The following is a 26795-nucleotide window of genomic DNA, read 5'->3' on the forward strand; positions in this document are numbered from 1 at the left end:
TCATGATCTTGGGGTCATGGTACTGAACCCCAAGTAGGGCCCTGCCCTCAGCGTGGAGTCTGCTTGATATTCTCTCCCTCTTTTTCTCTCTCTCTGCCCTTCCTGCTTGTGTTCTCTATATCTTTAAAATAAATAAATAAATCTAAAATAAAACTTTTAAAAATCTGCTAACCCCTCTTGTTTGTCAAACTCATCTGAAAGCCAGTAGGCAAGAAAGCCCAAGTGCCTTCAAGGGTTCTGAGTTAAAGAGAGAAAATTCACAGACAGTTGGGGGCAGGTGGGATTTGCAGAGAATAGCCAGTACAGAGTTGACACTGTTGAACTTTACTTGAGCCCGGTTCCCCCAAAAAACAGTAATAATGAAGAAGTCCCTCCTATCACTTTGTTCCAGAATTGAATCAAAAGACCACCCTGCCTAGCAAAATAAGACCTGTTTCCATCTTTCCTTTTCTTTGAGATGTTCCTTAGAAATGAATGGTCTCCCTATTGCAATAGCCTGGATGAAATTATTTCCTAACTATCTGGTGCATCTTTTTTCCACAAGAATAATACGTACAAAGATATAGAAGCAAATACATGCAGAAGCTGATCATAGGGAGGTAGGATAGAGGAGGAAGAAAGGGATAGAATGAGGCTGAAGACCAGAAAGGACAGCCGAAAGTTAAGTTGGGAGCATAAGTGGTGAACCGTGTATGTTGGGCAGTTTGAACTTTATTGTGTGGGCAACAGACAGTTATCAAATATTCTGAATCAAGGAAGAAGCAGATGATGCTCTACAAGAGAACTAGAAGGAGTATTAAGAATTGATGGACAGGAAGATTGCCCTGTTTGCAACTGAAGAAATGAGTTGAGGAAAATGTGAAGCTACGAGATTAGAAAAGACAAGTAAAGACAGTGGTAGAAGAGGTGGGAGGAAGGGGCTAGAAATTGTTTCAACATAAAAGCAACAGAACTTACAAAGATTGCATGTAAATGGTAAGAAACACTTAGAAGCTACTGTAATATGTGGTTTTTAGCTTGAATTACTTACTACATGATGATGATTCTATTAACTGAAACAGGAGATTCTATTAACTGAAACAGGAAATTTCAGAAGTGGTAAAGATTTGGGGCAGGATGTGGTGGAGATAGGCAGTAGGGACTGAAGTTCAGAAGTTGGAGATATATATATATACACACATGCACACATATTTAACAATATAAATGATTAATGATATGAGTTAATATATTGATATAAAATTATTAATAAAGTGAGTTATATAACAAATATATATTAATAACTAATGATATGTACATATACTCACATCATTAATATATATACATATATATAAAACAATGATTGTTTGGATAATCATTAGAGTTTTTTTAAGATAGTTGCCACTTTGTACTCTAGAAAACGCACTTGGATCAAAAATCAAAAAGAATTTACACTGATTTTCTTAAAGGAAGAAAGCAAGTTAAAGAAAAGTGAGGAAATGGAAAGAAAGTGAAATAGAAAAGAAAGCCTGGAGCAATTTTTGCCATCCCTTAGGATGAAGTGGATTGAATTATAGGCTTTTCCAGAACGATCAGATAAAATTACCTCCATCTCTTCCTCTCAAGTGTTGGATTCAGGAAGATCATCATCTAATTTAATAGCTTAATTGTATGTGTATTTACATAAGAACCAAGAAGTTAAGGAACATATTAAAAAGTAAGTGTAGGGGATCCCTGGGTGGCTCAGCGGTTTAGCACCTGCCTTTGGCCCAGGGCGTGATCCTGGAGTCCCGGGATAGAGTCCCACATCGGGCTCCCGGCGTGGAGCCTGCTTCTCCCTCCTCCTGTGTCTCTGCCTCTCTCTCTCTCCCTCTCTATGTCTATCATAAATAAATAAATAAATATTAAAAAAAAAAGTAAGTGTAGCTCCTGCTTTATGGTTTAGGAAGTGAGCTCCAGAAACTAGCATCATGGTTATAAGCTGAGTTAGGAAGTCCTTGATGGAGTTCTGCATGAGGCAATAGCTGCCAGCCATTAGGATGAGCCGTGAAAGGAGAACATGAGAGACACCTAACTCTGGGAAATGAACAAGGGGTAGTGGAAGAGGAGGTGGGTGGGGGTTTGGGGTGACTCGGTGATGGGCACTGAGGGGGCACTTGGCGGGATGAGCACTGGGTGTTATGCTATATGTTGGCAGTTTGAACTCCAATAAAAAAAAATTTTAAAACCACAATTTAAAAAAATAAAATAAAATAAAACAAAATCTTGGACTTCTAAAAAAAAAAGAAGAAAGGAGAACATATGTAAACACTAGTGCTAAGACAGTGCCTTAGGACTTTACCATGAAAATGTCTACATTCTTGCTTTCCTTGGTGAAGTACAGAAAGAAATAGAGATATTAGTAAATACGTGAGCTAGAAAGCAGCTCACAGAAGGGATAGGAATTGCTTAGGTCCATGGAATGTAGTAACATTATGCAGGGAATATTCAGTCCAAGGGACTAAATATTTCCTAAGATCAAGAGTAGCTAGCTATGGAACAATCTTTCTATTTTTTCAGTCTAGTAGAAGATACAATTGATAGTCACTTAAAATTGATTGAAATACTTAAAGGAAGCACAAGAGGGTAAGATATTAATTTTGGCAGGAGAGAGGCTGGAAAGGCATTCCTTGTTTCTATTTTTGGCATCCACTGAGTGAACAGATCAGTTAACACCTGCCTGTTCAGTTTAAAGACCATGAAGGCAGTCTCTAATAACTGAATTAAGAGTTTGATGAATCAAAGCTTCAGTAACTAGATTTCAGTTTCTTTTCTTTCTCTTCCCCTCAGATGAAGAAAGGCCAGGAAATACCATACATCTGCAGTAACCAGCTTTTTAAATATTCAAATCACAAGGCAATAATCAGATGTTTTGTCTCAAGGAATGATTCTAATAAAATAGAAAAAAGCAAAAGTTATTTTTAAAGGAAGGAAACTTCCAGCAGATTTTTTTTCCTGAAATGATGCCTCCCCACCCCCCCATCCCCCGCCAATTGTAAAAAGTAGCATATGGAATGCTAGTTGAGATGATGCTATAAGTTAATGTTTTGACACATCCGTTCTCTTCCAAAAACAGAGCAAAGATTGATAAAATACAGAAAGACAAAATCTTAAAGACATCTAGAGGTTAAAAAACAGAGAGAGAGAAAGAGAGAGAGAGAGAGAAAGGCAGGATAGCAGAGAATATAAAAAGGAAAAGCTCTCTAGAGAGTCAAGCTTGAAGACATAGGCTTACTGTGCTCCTCCAAGTCCAGAAACAGGCAGGTGGCAATGATCAGAATTTCACCTTCTACTGGGGTTTGGGGACTAAAAATGTTCCCTTGAAAGAGGTGATGTAGCTTCACCCTCAGAAACTGAACCATGCTGCTCTGGCTTAGTGTTATATTACTACATAGCAGGAGACCCAACTTAAGACCTGGTTCTTGACTAGGGGCCTAGGAATGGCACAAACTATTAAATAGGGAGGGAAGAGTACAAGAGAGAATAATAATAATAATAAAAAGACACAAACAAAACACTTCCATCAAAATGAGCTCCTACACCTGCACCCCCATGTTTCTAGCAGCAATGTCCAAATAGCCAAACTGTGGAAGGAGCCTCGGTGTCCATCGAAAGATGAATGGATAAAAAAGATGTGGTTTATGTATACAATGGAATATTCCTCAGCCATTAGAAATGACAAATACACACCATTTGCTTTGACGTGGATGGAACTGGAGGGTATTGTGCTGAGTGAAATAAGTCAATCGGAGAAGGACAAACATTATATGGTCTCATTCATTTGGGGAATATAAAAAATAGTGAAAGGGGATAAAGGGGAAAGGAGAAAAAAATGAGTGGGAAATATCAGAAAGGGAGACAGAACATGAGAGACTCCTAACTCTGGGAAACAAACTAGGGGTGGTGGAAGGGGAGGTGGGCGGGGGGTAGGGGTGACTGGGTGACGGGCACTGAGGGGGCCACTTGACGGGATGAGCACTGGGTGTTATTCTATATGTCGGCAAATTGAACACCAATAAAAAATAAATATAAAAAACAAAACAAAACAAAAACAAAATGAGCTCCTATCTCAAACTCAGAAACACATGACAAATATTAACAAAACTAAATCAATGACTTACAGAATTGGATAAGAATATACTGATAAATCTCAGTTACACTGAACACTTGAACCCACTTGTATCAAGAATGAGAGGTGAAGATGAGAAAAATATTAAGAATATGAATGATTTGAGCAATATCTCATTCTTGACCAATGGATCCTGAGGGAAAGTCAGCTAGAAAAGAACTCTTTTGGAAAAGACTTTCTTCCCTGAGAAAAAGAGAGACATATGAACAAAAGTTTTCCTTTCTTCCTCCCCTGGGGCACAGTTCCATGAGGACACACTACCTAGAGCTGTGCCAGCTTCCTGGACCACAAGGATGAAAGGCAGCCAAGCAGTGAGACACAAACAGAAAGTGGACAGAGCCAGGTTCTTGATTGCATCACTGGGCTACTCCACCATCCCAGAACCACCTCCTACAGACTTCATCTCACGTAACATATGTGTTCCTATTATTTAAGCCATTTTCCCTTATTTATTCTATTATTGCAGAGATTGCTCAAATTGATGTATAAATTAAAGCAATTTCAATTAAAGTCTATACAGAATTTCTCATGGAACTTGATAAATGGCTCTTAAAATTTCTATGAGAGAGCAATAGGCCAATAATAAGCAGGCCAATTTTAAAGGAGAACAGCATTGAGGGCTTGTTCTATCAGATATCAAAGTGTATTATCAAATTATAGAAACTGAGACAGTATGGTACTGGTATAGAAATAGATTAGTGAGCTCAGAAACAGAGCCAGGTATATAGGGAAACTCAATAATACAGAAGTGGCATTACATAGTTGGGGGAAATGGTTCTGACACCATTGATTACACATATCCAGTCTTATACCCTATGCAAAAAATAAATTCTGGATGGATACAAAGACCTTAAAGACCAGATGGGTTAAAGAAAATATAAGAGAATGTCATTATAAGATGGAGGCAGATAAAAAATTTTCAAACAGAATTCTTAAAGCACAAATCAAAAAGGAAATGTATAAATTTCGCATATTAAAGTTAAAATATTCCTCGCCACCAGGATACTTGTTGGGAGAGGCACACCTCAGGAGCCCTGAGTGTACAGTCCTTGCTTCTGTTTGTTGAACTGTGCAGCACCAGATTTCAGCTTCTCATATCCTGTTCATTTGGTTTCTCCTCCCATACTTGGCATGACTGTGTCTGGTCTCCTTCCTACAACTGCTACTACACAGTCAGGATAAGTCTGATGTTTTGAGAAATCTTTAGTGGGAAGTGTGCTAAAGGAGAGCATGGCACTGATGGTTTTCCTACATGGTGACCCACATGTATTTAACCTCACTCCCACCCTCAGCCTTCCCACAGCAAGGCACTGGTCTTGCCAAAAACTCTTTACAGCTTCTAAAATGGTACCAAGCAGATTGGGCTCCTTTTTTTGCACATGGCTGACTTTTTTTTTTTAAGATTTTATTTATCTATTCATGAGAGACACAGACATAGGGGGAAGCAGGTTCCCCACTGGGGGTCCTACACTGGGACTCGATCCCCAGACCCTGGAATCATAACCTGAGCCTTAGGCAGATGCTCAACCACTTAGCCACCCAGATGTCCCTGCACATGGCTGACTTTTACCTCTAGACCTCAGCCCTCTAGGTGAGAGGAGCTCATCCTCACTCATAGGCAAAGAGAAGAGACAGGGAAGACTGGCCTGGAATTTTCTGCTCTAACACCACTATACCATCTTAGAATTTTCAGCTGTGCTAGCAAAAAGGTCTTTTTAGCTTTCAGTAATATGTCAACATCTTTAATGCTGGTATCACCCACTCTAGATAGTGGTTTCTATTTCCCCCACTCCAAGCACTCATGTACTTTATACCATTAGGTGATATTGTTCCTACTCTTCTCTACAGCTCTGCTCCCACCTTCCATATCCACTTCTGTCATCTGTACTTTTTCATTTGATGTGCCAAAGAGGAACGTCACAGGATAAAAACTAGTCCCTATTAAAAGATTATCAAGTATGGCTATCCTGAACTGGTTCAAATTATTTTTATATCTGTTTACAACTAAGCAAACAGCCCACTCGTCCCGGTTCTGATTCCACCTGGCCCTCCAGCCACTTGCCCTCACAGGAACCTGGGATCAGGGATCCTGGCAGCTGAAGCCCCAACAGCTGCCTCTTCGCACCCTTGCTTAGTGAGTGCCTACAGCCTGCCCGCACCAGTGAGCACCTCCACCCCTCCCCATTCCTCTCTGGGGCTTTAGAGTCAGGCCATGGGGGTGACTCTAGCAAGTCACTCAACTCTCTGAGCCTCATTTCCTCCATAAAGTGAGAATGATAACAATACCTATTTCATAAGGATGAGGGAGAATGAAATGAACTCTAGTACTTCATACAACATCCAGAAGCATTCCACAAATAGGGGCTATTGCAGGGCAGGGGGATTCCTCCCAGGGTTCCACTGAGTTTTACATAATCACAGGATAATGGCAAAGCTTTGCTTATTTAAACCACACCTGCTGAAGTAGAAATAATGCCAACCTCTGCTAAAATAGGGGCAAACACTCCTAAACATTTTAAACCTTTATAGATTTTTAAAAACTTCATGTTGTAAGTTTTATGATACCTATTATTAAATCTCCAAAATTTACCCTAAGGTTCTTACTCTTTGAGGAAAACAAACCTAAGGCAAAGACAATAATCTTATCTAAGTAAAGTACAGTGAAATACCCTCCTCTGCCATATTAAAATAGTCCTTAAGGAGCTAGACAATTCTTGGTGTTTGAAGACAGTTCACAGTAAATATATTAAATTGCTGCTAAGGGTTTAGACATTTAACTTTCAAGGAGTTAGACTGATGATGATCATTATTTTCAGTACTGTTGTGCATTTACCCAAGGACTTCCCCCAAAGAGGTGAAGGGCTTAACAGAAACCTGAAAGCCAAGGTGCTACAGATCGGAGGTCTTGAACTAGCTGGATGCCTGCCTTGGGAGTCAAAGGGACCCCTGTGGTGAAGAGGCAAGGAGCCTCCTCCACCTGTGGAAGCGTCCCCAGCTCTAAAGCAGCAGAAAAAGAACTTGGAAACTGCACTTCAAACCTTCACTGCAAAGCAGAGCCCAGCAGAGGCTTGCCACTCCACTCAGCTCAAGTACTATCTGGCTGAGCTCCCAAAGCAAAGGGCACTGCTTCTCCAGCATTTGTCTGCTTCCTCCTCGTAAGAGAGCTGTGGAGCACTGTCTGGACTGCCATCTTCACCCACAGATGCCAAGGGCCTTCCTCATGCGGGTAAATATGATGGGAGCCTGGCACTTGAGCTAATGTCTATTCAGCTGGGTGACAGTGGACAAACTGTCTTATCCCTCAGTTCTCTCATCTGTGAATACTCAGGGCTGGGATAGCTCTCTAATGTCCCCATCAAAGCAAGAGTCTATGTTTCTAAGGTGACAGCAAAACAATACTGAAAATTCATGTAAAAGAAATTTTAAAAACTTTAATTTTAGAAAAAGTGACCTCATGGTGGGAAGAGTCATGAAGAGTGGTTCAAGCAATGATTTCACAAAATAAATTACAAATAAAGTAAACTTTTAGTCCCTTAATACAGTCTTCAACTCTATGTAACAGGTAAAAAAATGACTTACTGGTGATTCAATGTCTTCGAGGAGTAAAACAGAACAGCGTTCACATTTCAACAGAGTTTGGGCCCGATGCATTATTTTCTTGACAATTTTCTCCAGGTCAGTCTGTTCTTCAAAGAGGTCATTAACAACCTCTAGCAAAGCCTAGGAAAGATGAAATGGATATATTTAGGTGGGTATAGGACTGAATAAAAACATTTTTTCCCTCTCAATAGTCCATTTAGTCTTTGCTATAATAAAATATAAGTATTTTAGTGTGGCTAATTTTTAAAACATTGATGATTATTTTGACATATTGTTTTACAACACAGTTTTGAACTGAAAAACACAACTTGAGAATAGTGCCAATCCATACAATCCCATATAAATCCCACATATAGCTATAGGGCTATCTCCTGAGTAGCTAATGACTGCACAATTCCATTTAGTCCACTATAGCTCTAGGCTTCTCCCTCACTCCCACTCCACAGTAGTTTTTCTGCAATGTGACTAGGTATAAACCCAACATTTTATAAATTATGGATTCTATCCAAAGCACATTTATTTCAGAAAATTACAAAGCAGCTCTTCCTCACCCTCAGGAAGAAATAGGTTCATGGTCGAACTTGAGACTTATTTTCCCTAATACATATTTCTCATAGAGCTCTGTAAGAATTATAGGGTGAATGCTAATTAAGCTTCAGAGCCTTCCAAAAAAATATAAACTCCCCATTAATCCCTCTACACAAAAAGTATTGCTTCATCTCACCTATTCAGGAAAACACAAATACTAAAATATATCTGAGGAAAGAAAATACCATTAAAATTTCTGTTAAAACAACAGAATGAAAAGCACACAAATTAAAGAAAAAAAACCCTTAGAATTCTAACTTGAAAACTGCACACTCACTTAAAAATCAAATTGTAATATCCTGTCATTTTATCCAGCTAAGTTGGCTTGCAATTTTTGCATTGAGACAATATTTACTTGGCATTTTTAATTACATGGCTCTTTCCAGAGATTTCAGAATAGTGGGCTATGTACAGGTAGTAGATATTATGCTTCTAGCAGGGAGCAATCAGAAAATTACATAGCCAGTGAATTGGCCAGAGGGTGCTTTGTTCAATAGGACTTAATAAGATGTACACTCTCAGGTCTGACCTCTCACAAAAGGATTTTGTGGGGTTTCATATTCACATCTATTCAGATAAATGGTGTTGATGATCATCCCAGGGTTATGACCAATTTTCAACTTCAGTAATGAATTTGATTTGTCCTGAAACTGTTAGAAACATGTGAAAATTTCTTCTCAGAGTCTATTCAGGTAGAAAAGCATTTGAATGAGTTAAGGGATCCATGAAATGAGTCTAGTTCACTGAGCATCTAAAAGAGGAGCAAATATCCTTGGTAGCATTTTCTCTAAAGAGAGCTTGTGAGTACAGCTAAGGGCCCTGGGTGGCTCTCTGATCATGGAGCAGAGAAACACCAGGAGGTGAAAAAAGTTTGAGCATATCCTGGCTGTCTGGCATCTGGACAGCAAATTGCTGTAGGAAGTCAATGTGCAATAATTTCATATTTAAATATAACATTAAAAATGAGGCAATTGTCTGAATAATTACCAACACAATTCCCTGTTATTAAGGGGGAAAACATTATTTCCTTAATCATCCAGACTATTTCTTCAGATGGATCATATTAACTGAACAATTATTTAACTTTTCAATTTGTTGTGACTCTGTGGATAGGGCCTCTGGGACCCATATACAAGAACATTTATCTCAAAGGAAAAACTAATTGTGCCTTGAGTCTTGCACTGACAAATCACATCATAGTAATTTTACTGTTTCTAATTAAAAATTGCTGCTTTCCTAACAAGTGATAAAAGTTTCACAAATAACAATACAGACTAGCTCCACAATGGGAGAAAAAAGAGAAGAAAATCTAGGATGATAGGCAATTCAACAGACATTGGAGGCTCTTCACAAAACTGAATATTCCATTTCTTGACTTCCCTTATATTTGGCCCCCTCCTTCTTCTACTACCTTCTTTTGCTCCTGGGTTCATCCTTGGACCTCTTCCCTTCTCACACCCACATATTCTCCCCCAGATTGATCAATCTGGTACTCTACTTTTAAATACCATCTATATATTCACAGTTCCAAATATGAGTCTAAGTCCTGACATCTCACCAAAACTTTAGACTCCTGTACCCAACTACTTACTTGCCAGCTGTACAAGCCAAAAGTCATTTTCACTCATTTTCCACATCAATAAGCTTCATATATTTCACCACTAATGTTGGGGGCAATCTCTCACTTCTCACTGCTCTAGTCCCAGTCGTATTATTTCTTTTGTTCCTAGCTCTATTAAGATCTGATTGACATATACCGTTGTGTAAGTTTAAGGTATAAAATATGATAATTTGACACATGCACGTGCTGTGAAATGATTACTACAACAAGGTGAGTTAACACATCCATCTCCTCATATAATTACAACTTGCAAATATCTTCTCCCATTCCATAGGTGGCTTCTTCATTTTGTTGATGGTTTCCTTTGCTGTGCAAAAGATTTTTCATTTGATATGGTCCCACTAGTTTGTTCTTGGGAGTTTGTATCAGATCCAAAAAAAATCGTTGAAGCTTTTCCCCTATGCTTTCTTCTAGAAGTTTCAGTCTCATGTCTTACAGTTATAACTTTAATCCATTTCAAGTTAATTTTTGTGAGTGGTGTAAAACATGGGTCCAATTTCAGTCTTGCTCATTTGAATACCCAGTTTTCTCAACACCATTTATGAAAAAAATATCTTTTCTCCATTAGGTATGCTTGGCTCCCTGTCAGATATATATTGACTGTACAAGCATGGGTTTATTTCTGGGCTCTCAATTCTATTCCATTGGTATATGTTTTTAGTGCTAGTACCATACTGTTTGGATTATAATAGCTTTGTAATATAGTTTGAAATCAGGGAGTGTGATGCCTACAGCTTTGTCCTTCTTTCTTAGGATTGCTTTGGCTATTTGAGTTCTTCTTCTCTGCTCTCCAGGCACATGGACTCCTGTGTTTTTGTACTTGACATTTCCACTATTTGGAATGGTCTTCCCTGATCTTTGTGTAGCTTTGCTCCTTTATTTCATTCAGGTCTCTGTTCAAATAGCATCTTAAAGAGAACTTGATCATACTTTGAAATATCTTTCCAAACTATCCTTCCATGATCAATCTCTATCTCTTCTTCATCTCATTTCATTTTTTATAGCACTTATCACTACCTGATACTATATTTTTTGTTTGCATATTATCTACTGTACCTATCTATACCTACCTGTATCTATTGTATTATGAGCCTAATATTATTTAATATCTATTTGATAGTTTAGCATTTTTTTAGTCTTTCTTTAGTATTTACCTCTATAGCTGGTGAAAGTCCCTCTTTGTCTGTGTCTCTTAATAATCCTATAAAAGTGTTTGCATTATTGTCTAGTTATCTTGTGATGCTCTTCCAGAAAAACTTTTAATTCAAAAGCATAATTCATGAGGTGAGTGAAATTATTTGTAGCATACCTTGCTTCTTAAACTAAATTATAAAAATATTACTAAAGTGTGTTATTTTTTTTTTTTTACTAAAGTGTGTTATTGTTTTAAAGCTATAAGAGTACCTCTTCTATCTACCTTACAGTATAGATGTGAAATTAGTTTCATTTTTAAAAGAAGCCAGTACTATTTCCCTCAGACAACAGAGAATTTGTATCCACTTCCATTTGGAATTACTGCTTCAAAGGTATCTTCTATCATAAACTTGAAGGATTAAACAAATAAAAAGGACTCCTAGATTATTCAAAGATCATCTGCTGTTTTTAAAAGACATGATGACTCACAGACACTTGAAAGTCAGAAAGCTTTGAGAGTTGTCAATAACATTTCTTTCTACTTACCCTGCTTCGTTCATATTCTTTCCTTGAGGCAGCAAAGAGCTGAGCATTAGATATGGCAATTCCACAAAATGGAAGATACATCTGCATAACCTAAGGGTAAAGAGAGTGTTAAGAACATTAAAACATTACTGCACCAAATTCCATCTTCCCTGCATTGGTCTGACCATAATATTTTCTTTTCAACCACAGAAATTGAGTATGGAATTATGGATACTAGTATCTTAACTTTAGAAGGGATAGTTTTCAGAGTTAGCGATAAGATGGTCTTGATCAAGCTTTAACTAAGGACAGTCACATTTATGAGCATCTACAGTGAAGCAACAGACAATGATGACTATGATACGGGAACTGTAAATCATCTGTATATCCCTTCTTTGATCAGTGAAAAAGGAATAAATGAATGAACTCATATATCTAGAATTGAAGGCAGGTGTCCACACTCACATGTGGAGGCCAGTAGGCTATGAGTCAATTTCTTTGTACATGTGTATCTGTAGCAGGGATCTTACCTTCACCCCAACACTCTGTCAGCTACAAATTTCAGTATGCCCGGTAGATTGGCCTGGTAGGAATTTAGGGCCCAGAAGGCCTAGTAGCCTCGTATAAAAGAGCTCAAATTGCGCTTGTTCTGCTGACAGAATTGGATGTATGCAAATGTGTGGGATGATCCTACAGAAGCTTGTTTGAGGAAAGGCTGGGGATCCTTTAAGAGAGCACTTTTATGGAAAGAAATAGCTACGTGTGGCAGGCTTGATCCTAACAAAGACTTTCTCAACACTTCATCATCACTTATTTTCAGTACTGCCTGACACTCACCCAAATTCATCTCCAGAATCTCTGATTCCAAAGAGAAATAGAATGCCCCAAGTAAAAACCGAAGGAGCAATTTCCCTAAACTCTTCACAACATAGAACATTGTGACAAGTAATATTGCTTTGGGATTTCTCAAAGCAGAAGGAAAAGGGCATGTTTTGTACCATAGTCTTTCTCCCTCCCTCTGTCTCCTTTTCTGTCTCTGTCTGTCTGTCTCTCTCTTACACACACACATACCACACTACAATGTCCTGTGAAGAGGTACTGTGAACCGAGCAGGTGCAAAACACAGCAGCTCCCACATGCCCAGAAGAGGGAAGTGCAGTGTTCACCATAGGTGAGGGACGAGAACTGTGGACATCATGAGAGCCCTGGGACACCCAGAACACAATTACCTAGAGTGGGAGGTGATTTTACAGAGGGCTTGAGAAAGACAGAAGATGAAGGACAATCCACACTGCCTGTCATTTCTTTCCTATTCAAATCTTGTTTTGGCTACCTGGGCATCCTCAACTCTGACCTCGGGTCCCAGAAAGTATTGCACAGTGCTGTGTAAGCTAACACTGTGACACCACTCTTTCAGAAAAGAGAGAAACAATGGGATTGGTATTAAGCAGAGGTATAAAATCAGTGAGTTGATTTTTTATACATCTTTCCAGGATAAATTCCTTCACTGAATTTGATTCAAACTCCTATTTAATGAGGACCTACTAGGTGCCAGACACTCTTGCTTCATTTCTTCATTTGAAAAGCATATCAACTTCTCATGGAGAGACTTTACATTTCAGAGATCAGGAAATTCAGTAACTTGCTCAAACTCACGCAGGAACTCAGGTCATCTTATTCTACAACTGAAGATCATTCCTTACAACATGCTGCCTTCTAGAACGAGATGCTATTTCTGTCACTCCCTCATTCCCCTTCCTTACTCCTCCTCCTCATGCCTTAGGAAGTTTGTTGATAAGCCCGGATAAAGCTGTTGACATAAAGCTGCCAGATAATCTGCCAGAATTTCTCTGCCTTTAGCCAGAATGGGATCACTTTCAACATCACCTACACACATAGAAAGCACTTTTCTTGTAGTTTCCTGTTTTTTACCTGCTGTGGAGACAGTGACTATGATGGAGGTGGGGGGGAGAAGGAGATACGGGTTATTTTACTTTCCTTCTTTTCCTTCCTTCTTTCTTTCCTTCCTTTTTCCCTTCTTCCCTCCCCCCTCCTTTCTTCCTCCCTTCCTGTATTTATTTGCCTTCAGAGGCCACGTTTAATATAGTTTATAGGTTAAGCAGGTAGGTAGGAGAGATCAAATGAATATGTGAAATGTTTTCTAATATATCATAGGCTTGTTTCAATTCATTTGTAATACCAATATTTATTGAGCTCCAAGCATTGTGTATAATTAAAAAGAATGTGAATTTTAAATTAGATGACTATTGTCCTTTACATGGCTGTTCTGTGTGAAAGCCAACAAGTCGTTTAACCTTTCTGAACCTATTTCCTTATCTATAAAATGCCACATTTCACTGGCTAATCTCTCTCATCTTTTTTAGTTCTAATATTTGGTGATACTAATAAGTAGAAACACCCATGAGTGTAACATTCTACTTGCTGGAGAAAACAAAGAATTCAATAAATATGCTCACATTTTATTCAAGAAATAATCATTTTTAGTAGTAATTGATACTGACACAGTCCTTGGACATGATGTTAAGCATTTTATACGCACTCTGTCATCTGATTCTATACCATGCCATTTATTTTATTTTTGATGGGAAAACTGAGGCTTTAGAAACTCATCCAAAGTTTTTGGGAGATATCTCTCTATGGGTCTCTCACATTTCTGCATAGCTTACAAACAAAGGCACTGCTCTAGCTTTTAAAAATGTTTGTATAATAAACAGCCTTGGAATACAGTGTCTTCTTCAGAGCAAAGAAGAGACTTGTTTACTATAAAGTATAATTAAGATAGTATCTGTCTTTGGGGCAGAGGTCTGGCTGACTTACTGTCCATTATTAAGCATCTGTGTTTCCTATATTTGAGGTTCTTCTCCTATAACCCATGTCTTTTGTCATTGAGATGATGCTATTACTGAACATTTCCATTCCAAGCCAGAACCAGCTATTCACTTATCATTAAGACTATTTCATTTTTTGTTGGTCTTTTAGATGTATTGATATGAATTCCCCACCATAGTTACTGAGTATTTATTTGTAATTGTAAAGTAAGAGCCCCAGGAACAATTACTAAGATCCATGTTAAATGTCTTTATTCCCTTTTTACTGAGTTAGTTGCTATTTATTTTATTGTCTTGCTGCATTGATTGCTCCTCTACTACTTTTTATTGCCTTATTTTAGTGATTAAAACCAGAAAGTCCATGTACATATTTAATAAAATCTAAACTGAACATCTTTAGCTCCCCTCCAAATAAGAAAAGGATGTGGAAATACTTTAACTTTCCTGTTATATATGTTACTTTTTTGCTTATATTTCGTTTTGTTGCTGCAAACTAGACATTATTATTATTGTTGCTACTATTATTAGTGAATGTTTATTTAGATTCACTCACATGTTTTCCAATTTTTTCCTCTTCATTCCTTCTAGCATGTCCTTTCTTCCTTCTGGAATAATTCTCTCTTTTTGAATCCTTTAGAATACCCTTTAGCATTGGTGGTAAACGCGTTATTTCTGTTTTGTAAAAAAATATCCTTATTTTATCATCAATCTTAAAAGGTAATTAGGTTTGGTATACAATTCAAGATTGATAGCTATTTCTCCTTGCCCTTAGAAGATATCCCTCATCATGTGCAGCTGATGCTGCTAAAAAGTCAGCTGTCAATCTCATTTTTTGTAGATTTTCCACCTTTGTCTTCTAGCTTCTTCTAGGACCTCTTTCTGTCTTTGGTGGCCAGTCTGTACTTTTCTAGCCTTAATCAAAGGCTTAACTGAATCATATAGAATTCTAAATATATTGGTCAAAGATGACTGAAGATAGAGACCATATAACAGCTTTATAACAGATACATTGAAAACTGAGGGGGGCGGGAATCTTGATTTACAAAGGGAATGATCTACCCTGTGTCACTCACTGGTACAACAATTCAACACTCTGAGGCCAGAGAAAGTCTATTTCATTATGGACACCTACATGACAATATGATTCAATGAATTTCCAAGTAAATGTCCAGGAAAATCAGGCAAATGCATTTTGAAAGGGGGGAGTAAGAAGAAGCAGAAGCAGTATCGGTATGCAAATAGGAGATAATGAAAAATTTTAAAAATTATATCTTTTTTTTTAGTTCCAGTACAAAAGATGTCTTTTTTAAACAAAGAAAGAGAGATACTACTCTATCATGCCCTTCTTGATGTCCCCCTCCTCCTCCAAAAAAAAAAAAAATACTAATTTGGCCTTCATCATCTAGTTTCTGAACGCCAAAAGGTCTAAAAAAAACCTTAATGACTAAGAAGCTAAGAAGCTAATGAGTCTGTACACCCGTGTGCAGTACTTTTCAGCTTGAAAGCACTTTATGAACATTGGCTAATTAATCTTTACAACATCCCACTCGGAAAGGGAGTTAAACTGAAAATCATTAAACAGCATAGGAACATCCCTTTAGCCCTAGAAACTCATGAAAAGTATCACTAATAAGCATAAAATGTGAGCCCTGGGACCTTCCATCAATGTCCTAAAGAAAGACAGTAGGTACTGAGACTTTTCAAACTTACAGACAGAGAAAGGTTATTAAAGCTTCGCAGGATAAGCTGGTCCAATGGTACATAATTAGAGGTTACTGGAGGTCTACACTGGAGATTCTGTGAGGGGCCTCAGGCCATCCCCTGTATGGATTCCACTCTTGAAGGCAAAGAGCTTGAAGAGCCACGTCACTCTCACTAAAGTAATGGGTGAGAGGAGGTCTTCCCACCATCATGCAATACAGCCTGTCTCAGAGCAGACCCTGCGATTTGCACTCACAGGTCCCTTCCGCCCTCTAGCAGGAGCTATAAGGCAAAACCTCACTGAGCTGGGTGGGCCCCACCGATTTGAAAGTGGGCATGTTGTCACTCAAACACTAAACAAACTCTTCAAGTAGAGTAATTCAGAAAATAAGGAATCAAAATATGGAATCAGTCACATTATTTTCACATAATGAAACACCTTCCATATATTTTATTTATTTATTCACGAGAGGCACAGAAGAGAGAGAGGCAGAGACACAGGCAGAGGAGAAGCAGGCTCCATGCAGGGAGCCCAACTTGAGACTCGATCCCAGGTCTCCAGGATCACACCCTGGGCCGAAGGCGGTGCTAAAACGCTGAGCCACCCAGGCTGCCCCCTTCCATATATTTTAAAAATAGAATATTTTAAATAGTAAAAAAATGAGTCTGAAGTTTTGTAGTTTCCAGAGAAAATTCCTGCTTCCAGAGTTTGGTTCACTGCAATTTTTAAAAAAATTTATTCATGAGAGAGAGAGAGAAAGAGAGAGAGGCAGAGACACAGGTAGAGGGAGAAAGAAGCAGGCTCCATGCAGGGAGCCTGACATGGAACTCGATCCCAGGTCTCCAGGATCAGGCCCTGGGCTGAAGGTGGCGCTAAACCGCTGAGCCACCCGGGCTGCCCTGTGATTTTGTTTCTATGCAAATTCAATAAAGACAATAGGTCAGATTTTTATATCAAGAATCAGAATCATAAATGAATCCTGTCACCTCACATCAAAGTATATACTCTTGGCTAGAGCATGCCTTTCTCTTATCAGTGCTGTGCCCTCTTTGAAGAAAAGTTTTCCCAAAATACACAAAGTATCCAACTTTGTTTGAAAGAACATTGGCATGGAATAGATTGATCCTAAACATATTTTTGGAAATTGTTTGCTTCAAGAATTAACACTCTAAAGAGATGGGGGGGGGGTGCATTTCATTCACAAAAGATGAGGAAGAGCAAGCAAGGCAGCAAAGAAAGGAGACAGAGAAACTTACTCTTCTGCTTTTCCTTCTTAAGAGATGGGCAAGTAGATGCTTCTGTTTCAGCCCTTGGACCTCAAAGCTGGGACCCCAAGGGAATTGGAATGAACACCTTTCCATTATTCTCACCTTTCTTCCTGAGGACAGTATTGGCTAAAAGATCCCTAAGAGGCCAAGCTTATCCAAGGGAGGCAGGCTGGGGCCGATTCCTGGCAGGTAGCCTTGCAGCATGAGGGCCTACTCTCCTGGACTTTTTGCAGGCTTTGGACTGCTGAGCACTTGAATCATCCATATTACCTGATAACTTGATTTCTGCATGCTCCCAATCCTGACCTGGGAGACTTTAGAAAAACGATCATCTCATATCCCAAGGCACTTCCAAATTCCCACCCTCTTATTCACAGACACTCTATTGAAGGGAAAACTGAAAAGAACGCATTTCAGAAGCCATGTCCCTTTCCAAGATAATTTGTATCGTCTTTTTTGGATCATAAGATTTCAGAAAAAAAAAAAAAAAAACTACTCATGTTTCTACCACTCAAGGGTAACCACTATTAACATTTTGGAGATTGCCATTCAAATTTTCCTTTCTTTCCCTTCATATAAACTCGAATAGGCTAATCCTATATGTATTATTTTATCTACTTTTTCCACTTTTTATAACCAGCTATCATTTACTATGACCAATGCAAAATAATCCATTGTATAGTCCAGAAAAAGAAAATTTATAGAGAAAGAAAATAGATTATTGGTTGCTTGGGCTAGTACAGTTAATGAGATTAACTGTAAATGGGATAAAGGATCTTATTGGGGGTGTACTCTAAGACAGATTTTTTTTAAAGATTTATTTTTATTTATTTATGAGAGAGAGAGAGAGAGGCAGAGACACAGGCAGAGGGAGAAACAGGCTCCATGCCAGGAGCCCGACACGGGACTCGATCCCGGGACTCCAGGATCGCGCCCTGGGCCAAAGGCAGGCGCGAAACCGCTGAGCCACCCAGGGATCCCCTCTAAGACAGATTTATGCTGATGGCCGCACCACTCATAAAGTTACTAAAAATCACTGAATTGCTCATAGAAACGGGTGCATTTTATGACATGTAAAATATATCTCAATATAGCTATTAAAAATTTATCATTCAAAAATCCCATTCAGTGTATGGATTAATATTTTTTTTACTTAGTCAATGTACTGCTGGACATTTAGGGCATTTCTTTTTTTTTAAATAAATTAATTTTTTATTGGTGTTCAATTTACCAACATACAGAATAACACCCAGTGCTCATCCCGTCAAGTGCCCCCCTCAGTGCCCATCACTCATTCACCCCCACCCCCTGCCCTCCTCCCCTTCCACCACCCCTAGAGTTAGGAGTCTTTATGTTCTGTCTCCATTTAGGGCATTTCTAACGTAAACAATCTTAGGGTTAAATATCCTCTTATTTTTATTATTTTATTAAATCTTTTATTATTTTATTAAACCTTTGCACATCTCATCATTACTTTCTTGGGATAAAGCCCTAATATTTGAACTTATTTAACTTAACACACATTTACATAGCCCTTTCTCTGTACCAGGATATATTCCAAATGCTTTACTAATATTAATTCATTACTATGTATGTACATTTTTAAATAACTCTTAACATTACCCAATTTTTTTTACATTACACAAATTTTTACTTTTTGTTAAAAAAAATCCGAAAGTATAGAAGTGTATACAATAAAATAACTACAGATGTCTCTTCATTTCCTATCCTGCTAACCACTTCCCTCCCAAAGAACAACCTTAAGAGGCATTTGCAGTATATTTTTCTGGACCTTTTTTTATTAACTGCCTACATAAAATATCTAGTTTTGAGAGTATTTGTAAACATAAATGGAATCACACTATAGGTTATGTTTTACATCTTCCTTTTCACTTGGCATTATATCTTAGAAAATTTTACATATTCATTCAAAGATATCTACTTAATTCTTTTTAATCTTTGCTGAATATTCTAGGAGGTGAAAGTACCCATTAACTGATATTCATGTTGTTTCCAATTTTTCTCTATTACAAATAATGCTTCCATGAACTTTCTTATAAATACATCTTTGGTGCTCGCTTCGGCAGCACATATAATAAATACATCTTTGTGCACTTGGACAACACTTCTGTTGGACAGATTCCTAGAAGAGAAATTTTGGTTGAATAAAATGTGCATTAAAAAAATCTTAATAGCTACTGCCAACTCCTCCTTCAAAAATTCTCTACCAATTTATACTCCTACTAACAGTCATTAGAGAATTAATTTACCTCTACTTGTACAACATTGGGTATTATTATTCTTTTTAAATCTTCTCTGACAGATTAAATCAGCACTCATTTTTGCATTAACTTACATTTATTTGATTACTAGTGATATTGATGATAATTTCATTTCATATTTGTTGATTATATCTTTTTTTTATATGGCCTATTTGTGTCTTTTGCTTATCTTTTATTGGACATTCTATTTCTTACTGCTTAGTAAGCACTCTTTTTAGTCTAAGAATAATAACCATCTTCCATTTTTGCATCATGAATCTTACTTGATAATTAGCAATTGTCATTTATTTGATACAGTCCAACAGCCCTACAAGCTATGATTGCTTTGTCTAAGATAAATAGATATTATGACTCAGTAAACCTGGGCCTACTCCCTCTCATGCTATAAAAATTTTTTACAACAATATCTACTTATATAACTCCGTCAAAGTTATTTTTATAAGCAGGTTGACCTACATCTTATCCTGCCTATTTGCTCCATTCATTTTTGTAACTTAGAGTTCATGTAAGAAGTCAGTTTGAGCTATAGTTTGATCCAGCCATTCTTGAATTTTAGCTATTAAGGTCATTATGATTTCTCCAATTACTGAGCATGGGTATAAATGCAGGAAGCTACACTACATAGTATTTTAGTCTTGGTATCAACACCTTGATGCTAGAAAAGTCTTATTAAATCATAATCATTGTATGAACAGAAAAATTCCTCTTAGGCTATTTTCTAATAAGAAACACATTAGTTTTTCTTTAAACATGGAACATATTCATACTATTTCCTCCTTATAGTAGCAAGATCCTTCCTTCCACCATCTCTTTTATCTAGTTCCTTCTTTTTTTATAGCTCCTTGTTCTTAAAGTAGTGGATATGTCATAAAGATGGACTCATATAATATGCAACCTTTTGTGTCTGTCTGCTTTCATTTAGCATACTGTTTTCAAGGTTCATTCATGTTGTTGCATGTATCAGTACTCCATTTGTTTTTTTCAGTCTTTTTTTTTAATTAAAAAAATTTTTAAGAGTAGCTTAAGGGTCACAAAAAAGTTGAGTGGGAAATGTGGAGGTTTCCCATAAGCCTCCTTCCCTCCCCCAACACACACAGTTTCCCCCAGCATTAACATCTTACACTAGTGTGGTACATTTGTTACAATTAATGAGCCAATACTGATATATTAAAGTCTATAGTCTAAATTAGGGTTCACTCTTTATGTTGCATATTCAATTGGTTTTGATGAATGTATAATGACATGTATCTACCATCACAGTGTCACACAGAATAATTTCACTGACCTAAAAATTCTGTGTTGTCTATTCATCCCTCCCTCTTCCCAAACCTTTGGTAGCCAATGATCTTTTCATTGATCCATAATTTTGTCTTTTCAGGAATGTCATATAGCTGGAATCATACAGTATATAGTCTTTTCAGGTTGGCTTCCTTCGCTTAGCAATGTCCATTATATGGGTGTACCACAGTTTGTTTACCCATTTACCTATTGAGGGACATCTTGGTTGCTTCCAAGTTTTGGCAATGATGAATAAAGCTGCTATAAACACTCATGTGCAGGTTTTTGTGTGGACATGTTTTCAACTCATCTGGCTTAATATCCAGGAGTATGATTGCTGGATTGTATGGAAAGAGTATTTTAGTTTTGTGAGAAATTGACAAACTATCTTCCAAAGTGCCTATACCATTTTGAATTTCCACCAGCAATGAATGGCAGTTCCTGGTGCTCTATATCCTTGTTAGCAAATGCTGTTGTCAGTGTCTTGAATTTTAAACATTCTTTTTGTTTTGTTTTGTTTTGTTTTGAGAGAGAGAGAGAGAGAGAAGTGGAGAGGGGCAGAGGGAGAGGGAGAGAGAATCCTTAGTAGGCTCCATGCCCAGCTCTGAGCGCAACACAGGACTTTATCTCATGACATTGAGATCATTACCTGAGCCAAAATCCAAAGGCATATGCTTAATCAACTGAACCACCCAGGTGCCCTGAATTTTAAACATTCTAATAGGTGTTTCATGATATCTCATTATTGTTTAAATTTGAAGTTCCCTGATGATATAGAATGTTGAGCATCTTTTCATGTGTATTTGCCATGAGTATCTTCTGGTGAGATGTCTGTTCAGATCTTTTGTCATTTTTAAATCAAATTGCTTGTTGCTTATCGTGTTTTGGGAGTTCTTTATAAATTTTGTATACCTGCCCTTTATCAGATATATGTTTTGCAGAAATTTTCTCCCAGTCTGTAGTTTGTTCATTACATGTTATTTTTGCATAAAGCTTAACTAGACTTTTTACTTGTTTCTATTCTGATTTCAGAGAACTTTAGGATTAATCAAAGATTTTAATACATTTCCTCATCTACTTTGAACCTTGTTCTCAATATCAGTGTACCCAGGACAGTATCCTTTTGTCCAGGCCCTAGGAAAAAGGCATGTTTTGTCTGTGGAGATAAGCCTTTTCCTAGGGTTTTTCATTTCTGTCATTTCTGTGGGATTTGGAGGCCCTTCCTCTCTACCATCATTGTTTCTATCTCCTATATCCGGATCTTCCCTTCTCCCTCAATGGGAAACACCTTCCCTTTCATTTGGTATTGCTATTTCTATCTGCTTACCTTCAGGTCCTTACTCCTGTCATCTGGCTTACAATCTTTAGTCTATAGGAATGGCTCACTGGAAGCTTGTCTATGACCTCCCAATCACCAGATCACAATACTCACCAACTAATTTATGTCTTTTTCCTCTTTAAAGCTTCTACCACTTAATCACCAACTGGATAGTAAAACTTTGGCTTCCATACACTCTATACTCCTATTTCTTTCTGTGTTTTTGACACTTCTATTCAAGTTATATTCCCAGATTCAGTCTTTGGTCTTCTAATCTTCTCTTTCCACATTCTTCTTCTACGGGTTTATTTATTCTCATAATATAGGAATCCTACAGGGGCACCTGGGTGGCTCATTTGGTTGAGCATCTGACTCTTGGTTTGGGCTCAGGTAGTGATCTCGGGGTGGTGAGTTGGAGTCCCACACTGGGCTTCACACTCAGTGGGGAGTCTGCTTGAGATTCTCTCCCCCTTTCCTTCTGCCCCTCCCCCTGCCTCTTTTTCTCTCTCTCAAATAAATAAATCTTTAAAAAAAGAAATCCTACAAAATAAAGTATTCTTGGCCGTACAAGAATTAACCTTTGAGCAAGAGTCAGCTAGAAAATGTAGCAAATTTTGTAGGGCCAGATATTTAAGCAGCTGAGAAACTTCCTTCTTTTGCTTACTTATTTCTCCTGCCTCATTCTTGAATGTTGCTCCATCTCTAATCCCCTTTGGCTCTGAAATCACTCTCCCATGTCCCTAGTCACATTACTTCTCAGCCACCTACTACTATTTTTCAGATTTAGGTTTCAGAGCTTCTCATTCTTATCTACCAAGTTGAGCTCTGGGAACATTTGCTTCCTTTACCTCACAGTCTAATTTAGCATTTCCGATCCTAAATTGAACTTCACTCTGAATTCAACAATATTAACTAGACAGGTGTCAAAGTCTCTTCCTTTTACCTGTGTCCTCAATAGTAACCTCTGGGATGATTTTCTGGTGCTGACCTTTTCTCTGTGCTCTAGTCTATAGGACATTTCAACTCAGAGGTCCATATAAACCTCAAACTCAGCATTCCAAAACCAAACTTATCATTTCAATCTCCTTTTCCTGAAGAAAGAGAGATTCCAAAATGCTCTGTGTCAAATGTACCATTAATGTTCTATTTACCCAGTTTCAAACTCTTGAAGCAACTTTGATTGCGGTCTATACATTTGCATAAACATTATAATAGCAATTTAGTAGCTTTTGAGGTCTCCATTCCATACCCTTGAGCTTCTGTGGGGCAGCTTTGCCATCCCTCAATATCTCTAGATAATTGTAAAGGCAGCCAAGACATTCTCATCCTCACAAATTGCCAAGAACTCATTAATCTTTGCTTTCCCATACAGAAAAGTCATAAATTTAAAAGTCACACTGACTGTCCCAATGTGCCCTGTTGTGACAATTAAAGAATGGAAGAAATAAATATTATAAATGCCTTATACATATTGAAAACTATTTTTTTCAAACTACTATTGTGTGAGCATTTTTACACTACATACAGTATTTTTTAAAAAATCTCATTAGAAGCTCATCAGAAAGTATCTTGAATATTTAAGACTATGGCTCGGTATTTTATAGATGCTTGTGGAAGATATGTAATAATCTCAGGAAAAATAGTGAGGAAATATAAAATTGCTATTCAGAGGAATACATGAGACCCAGAGGGGATTCTTCTACTTATGTATCTTTTTTTCATTTCCAAAAATAATTTATCATCAAAATGCAATACCAATGACATGGATAATAAACCATACTATTTTTTAATTTCCAGTAATATTCTCCAGTGGAGAAGAAACAGAGAAGGCTATGAAAAATATGCTTAAAGCATTAATATTTAATTAATGTAATGGGACCCTAAAATTATTATTATAAAAGCCTTGATCAAATCTGTAAGTCGTGCCTATGCAAGTAAAACACTGAATTGGTACCTACTACATTTAAAACATTTTTAATAGACAACATTGAGGGTAGAGCTTAAAGTATAGCCTAAAAACAAACAAAACTTTGTGAAGGGCTAATCAATTATAGGCATATCTCATTTTATTGTGCTTCACTTTATTGCACTTTGCAAATATTGTATGTTTTACAAATTGAAGATTTGTGGCAACCCAACATCCAGCAAGTCTATCAGTACCATATTTCCAAAAGCATTTGCTCATGTCTCTGTGTCACATTTTTGGTAATTCTCTCAACCTTTTTCATCATTATATTTGTTATGTGATCGGTGATCTTTGGTGTTATTATAATTGTTTCAGGGTGCCACAAATCATGTCTGTATGAGACAACAAACTCAATCAGTAAATGTATGTTCTGATTACTCCACCAACCAGCCAGTCCCCAGTCTTTCTCCCTTTCCTTGGGCATCCCTATTTTCTGAGACACAACAATATTGATATTGGGCCAATTAATAACCCTATAGTGGCCTCTAAGTGTTCAAGTGAAAGGAAGAGTTGCATATCTCTCACTTTAAATCAAAACCTAGAAATGATTAAACTCAGTAAGGGAAGGCATGTTGAAATCTGAGATAGGCCAAAAGGTAGGCCTTCTGCACCAAGCATTTTTCCAAGTTGTAAATGCAAAGAAAAAGTTCCTGAAGGAAATTAAAAGTGCTACTCCAGTGAACATATGAATGATAAGAAAGCAAAACAGCCTTATTGCTGATATGGAGAAAGTTTTAGTGGTCTGGATAGAAGTTCCAACTGGCCACAAGATTCCTTTAAGCAAAAGCCTAATTCAGAGAAAGGCCCTAACTCTCTTTGATGCCATGAAGGCTGAGAGAGGTGAGGAAGCTGCAGAAGAAAAATTGGAAGCTAACAGAGTTGGTTCATGGGGTTTAAGGAAAGAAGCCATCTCCACAGCACGAAAGTGCGAAGTGAAGCAGCAAGTGCTGGTGTAGAAGCTGCAGGTTCTCCAGAAGATCTAACTAATATCATTAATGAAAGTGCTACCCTAAATAACAGATGTTCAATGTAGATGAAAATAGCCTTCTATTAGAAGAAGATGCCATCTAGGACTTACATAGCCAAAGAAGAAAAGTCAATGCCTGGCTTCAAAGCTTCAAAGGACAGGCTGATACTCTTGCTAGAGGCTAATGCAGCTAGTCATTTTAAGTTGAAGCTAATGCTCACTGACCATTCCAAAAATCCTAGGGCCCTTAAGAATTATGTTCAATGTACCCTGCCTGTACTCTGTCAGTGGAACAACAAAGCCTGGATGACAGCACATCTGTTTACAACATGGTTTACTGAATATTTTAAGTCCCCTATTGAGACCCACTGCTCAGAGGAAAAGATTCTTTTTTCTTTAAAGATTAATTTATTTAGTCATTCATGATAGACATGGGGGGGGGGGGTAGAAGACACAGGCAGAGGGAGAAGCAGGCTCCATGCCAGGAGCCCGACATGGGACTCGATCCCAGGACTCCAGGATCGTGCCCTGGGTCAAAGGCAGGCGCTAAACTGCTGAGCCACCCAGGATCCCCAAAAAGATTCTTTTCAAAAGGATTATTGCTCATTGACAGTGTACCTGGTCATACAAATATTCTCACAGAAAGGTACAATGGAATTAATGTTGTTTTCATGCCTGCTAACACAACATCCATTCTGTAGCCCATAAATCAAGGAGTTATTTCAACTTTCAAGTCTTGTTATTTAAGAAATGTATGTCATAAGGCCAGAAGCTGTCATACATAGGGATTCCTTTGATGGATCTGGGCCAAGTAAATGAAAAGCTTTCTGGAAAGGATTCACCATTCTAGATGCTATTGAGAACATTTGTGATTCATGGGAAGAGGTCAAAATATCAACATTAACAGGAGTTTGAAAGAAGTTGGTTCCAACCCTCATGGATGACTCTGAGGGGCTCAAGACTTCAGTAGAGGAAGTAGCTGTAGATGTGATAGAAACAAGAAGAGAACTAAAATTAGAAGTGGAGCCTGAAGATGTGATTGAACTATTACAAACTCATGATAAAACTTGTATGGTTGAGGACTTGCTTTTTTTTTTTTTTTTAAGATTTATTTATTTATTTATTCAGAGAGAGCGAAAGAGAGGCAGAAACACAGGCAGAGAGAGAAGCAGGCTCCATGCAGGGAGCCCGACGTGGGACTCGATCCCAGGTCTCCAGGATCACACCCCAGGCTGCAGGCTGTGCTAAACCCCTGCACCACCGGGGCTGCCTGAGGACTTGCTTTTTAAAAAAACATTCATTTATTTGAAAGAGAGAGGATAAGTTGGAGGAGGGGCAGCAAGAGAATCCTCAAGCTGACTCCCTGCTAAGCATGGAGCCCAACTCAAGACTCAATCCCAGGACCCCGAGATCATTATCTGAGCAGAAATCAAGAGTCAGTCGTCTAACCAACTGAGCCATGCAGGCACTTGGAGGAGTTGCTTCTTATGGATGAGCAAAGGAAGTAATTTCTTGAGATGGAATCTACTCCTGGTGAAGATAATGTGAAGATT

At 37.9% G+C, this 26795-nt stretch overlaps 1 protein-coding gene across 1 annotated transcript in view; it reads right to left on the reverse strand.

The window, feature by feature from the left end:
• PDE11A (phosphodiesterase 11A) overlaps positions 1-26795 on the reverse strand; it is a 363233-nt gene that overhangs the window by 217428 nt on the left and 119010 nt on the right. The window contains 2 exon segments of the mRNA XM_025460463.3: positions 7724-7864; positions 11634-11723. Of these exon segments, the coding sequence (XP_025316248.2) occupies positions 7724-7864; positions 11634-11723 (231 nt within the window).

The sequence above is a fragment of the Canis lupus genome, chromosome 36 (genome assembly GCF_003254725.2).
Source record: "Canis lupus dingo isolate Sandy chromosome 36, ASM325472v2, whole genome shotgun sequence".
Taxonomy (NCBI): Eukaryota; Metazoa; Chordata; class Mammalia; order Carnivora; family Canidae; genus Canis; species Canis lupus.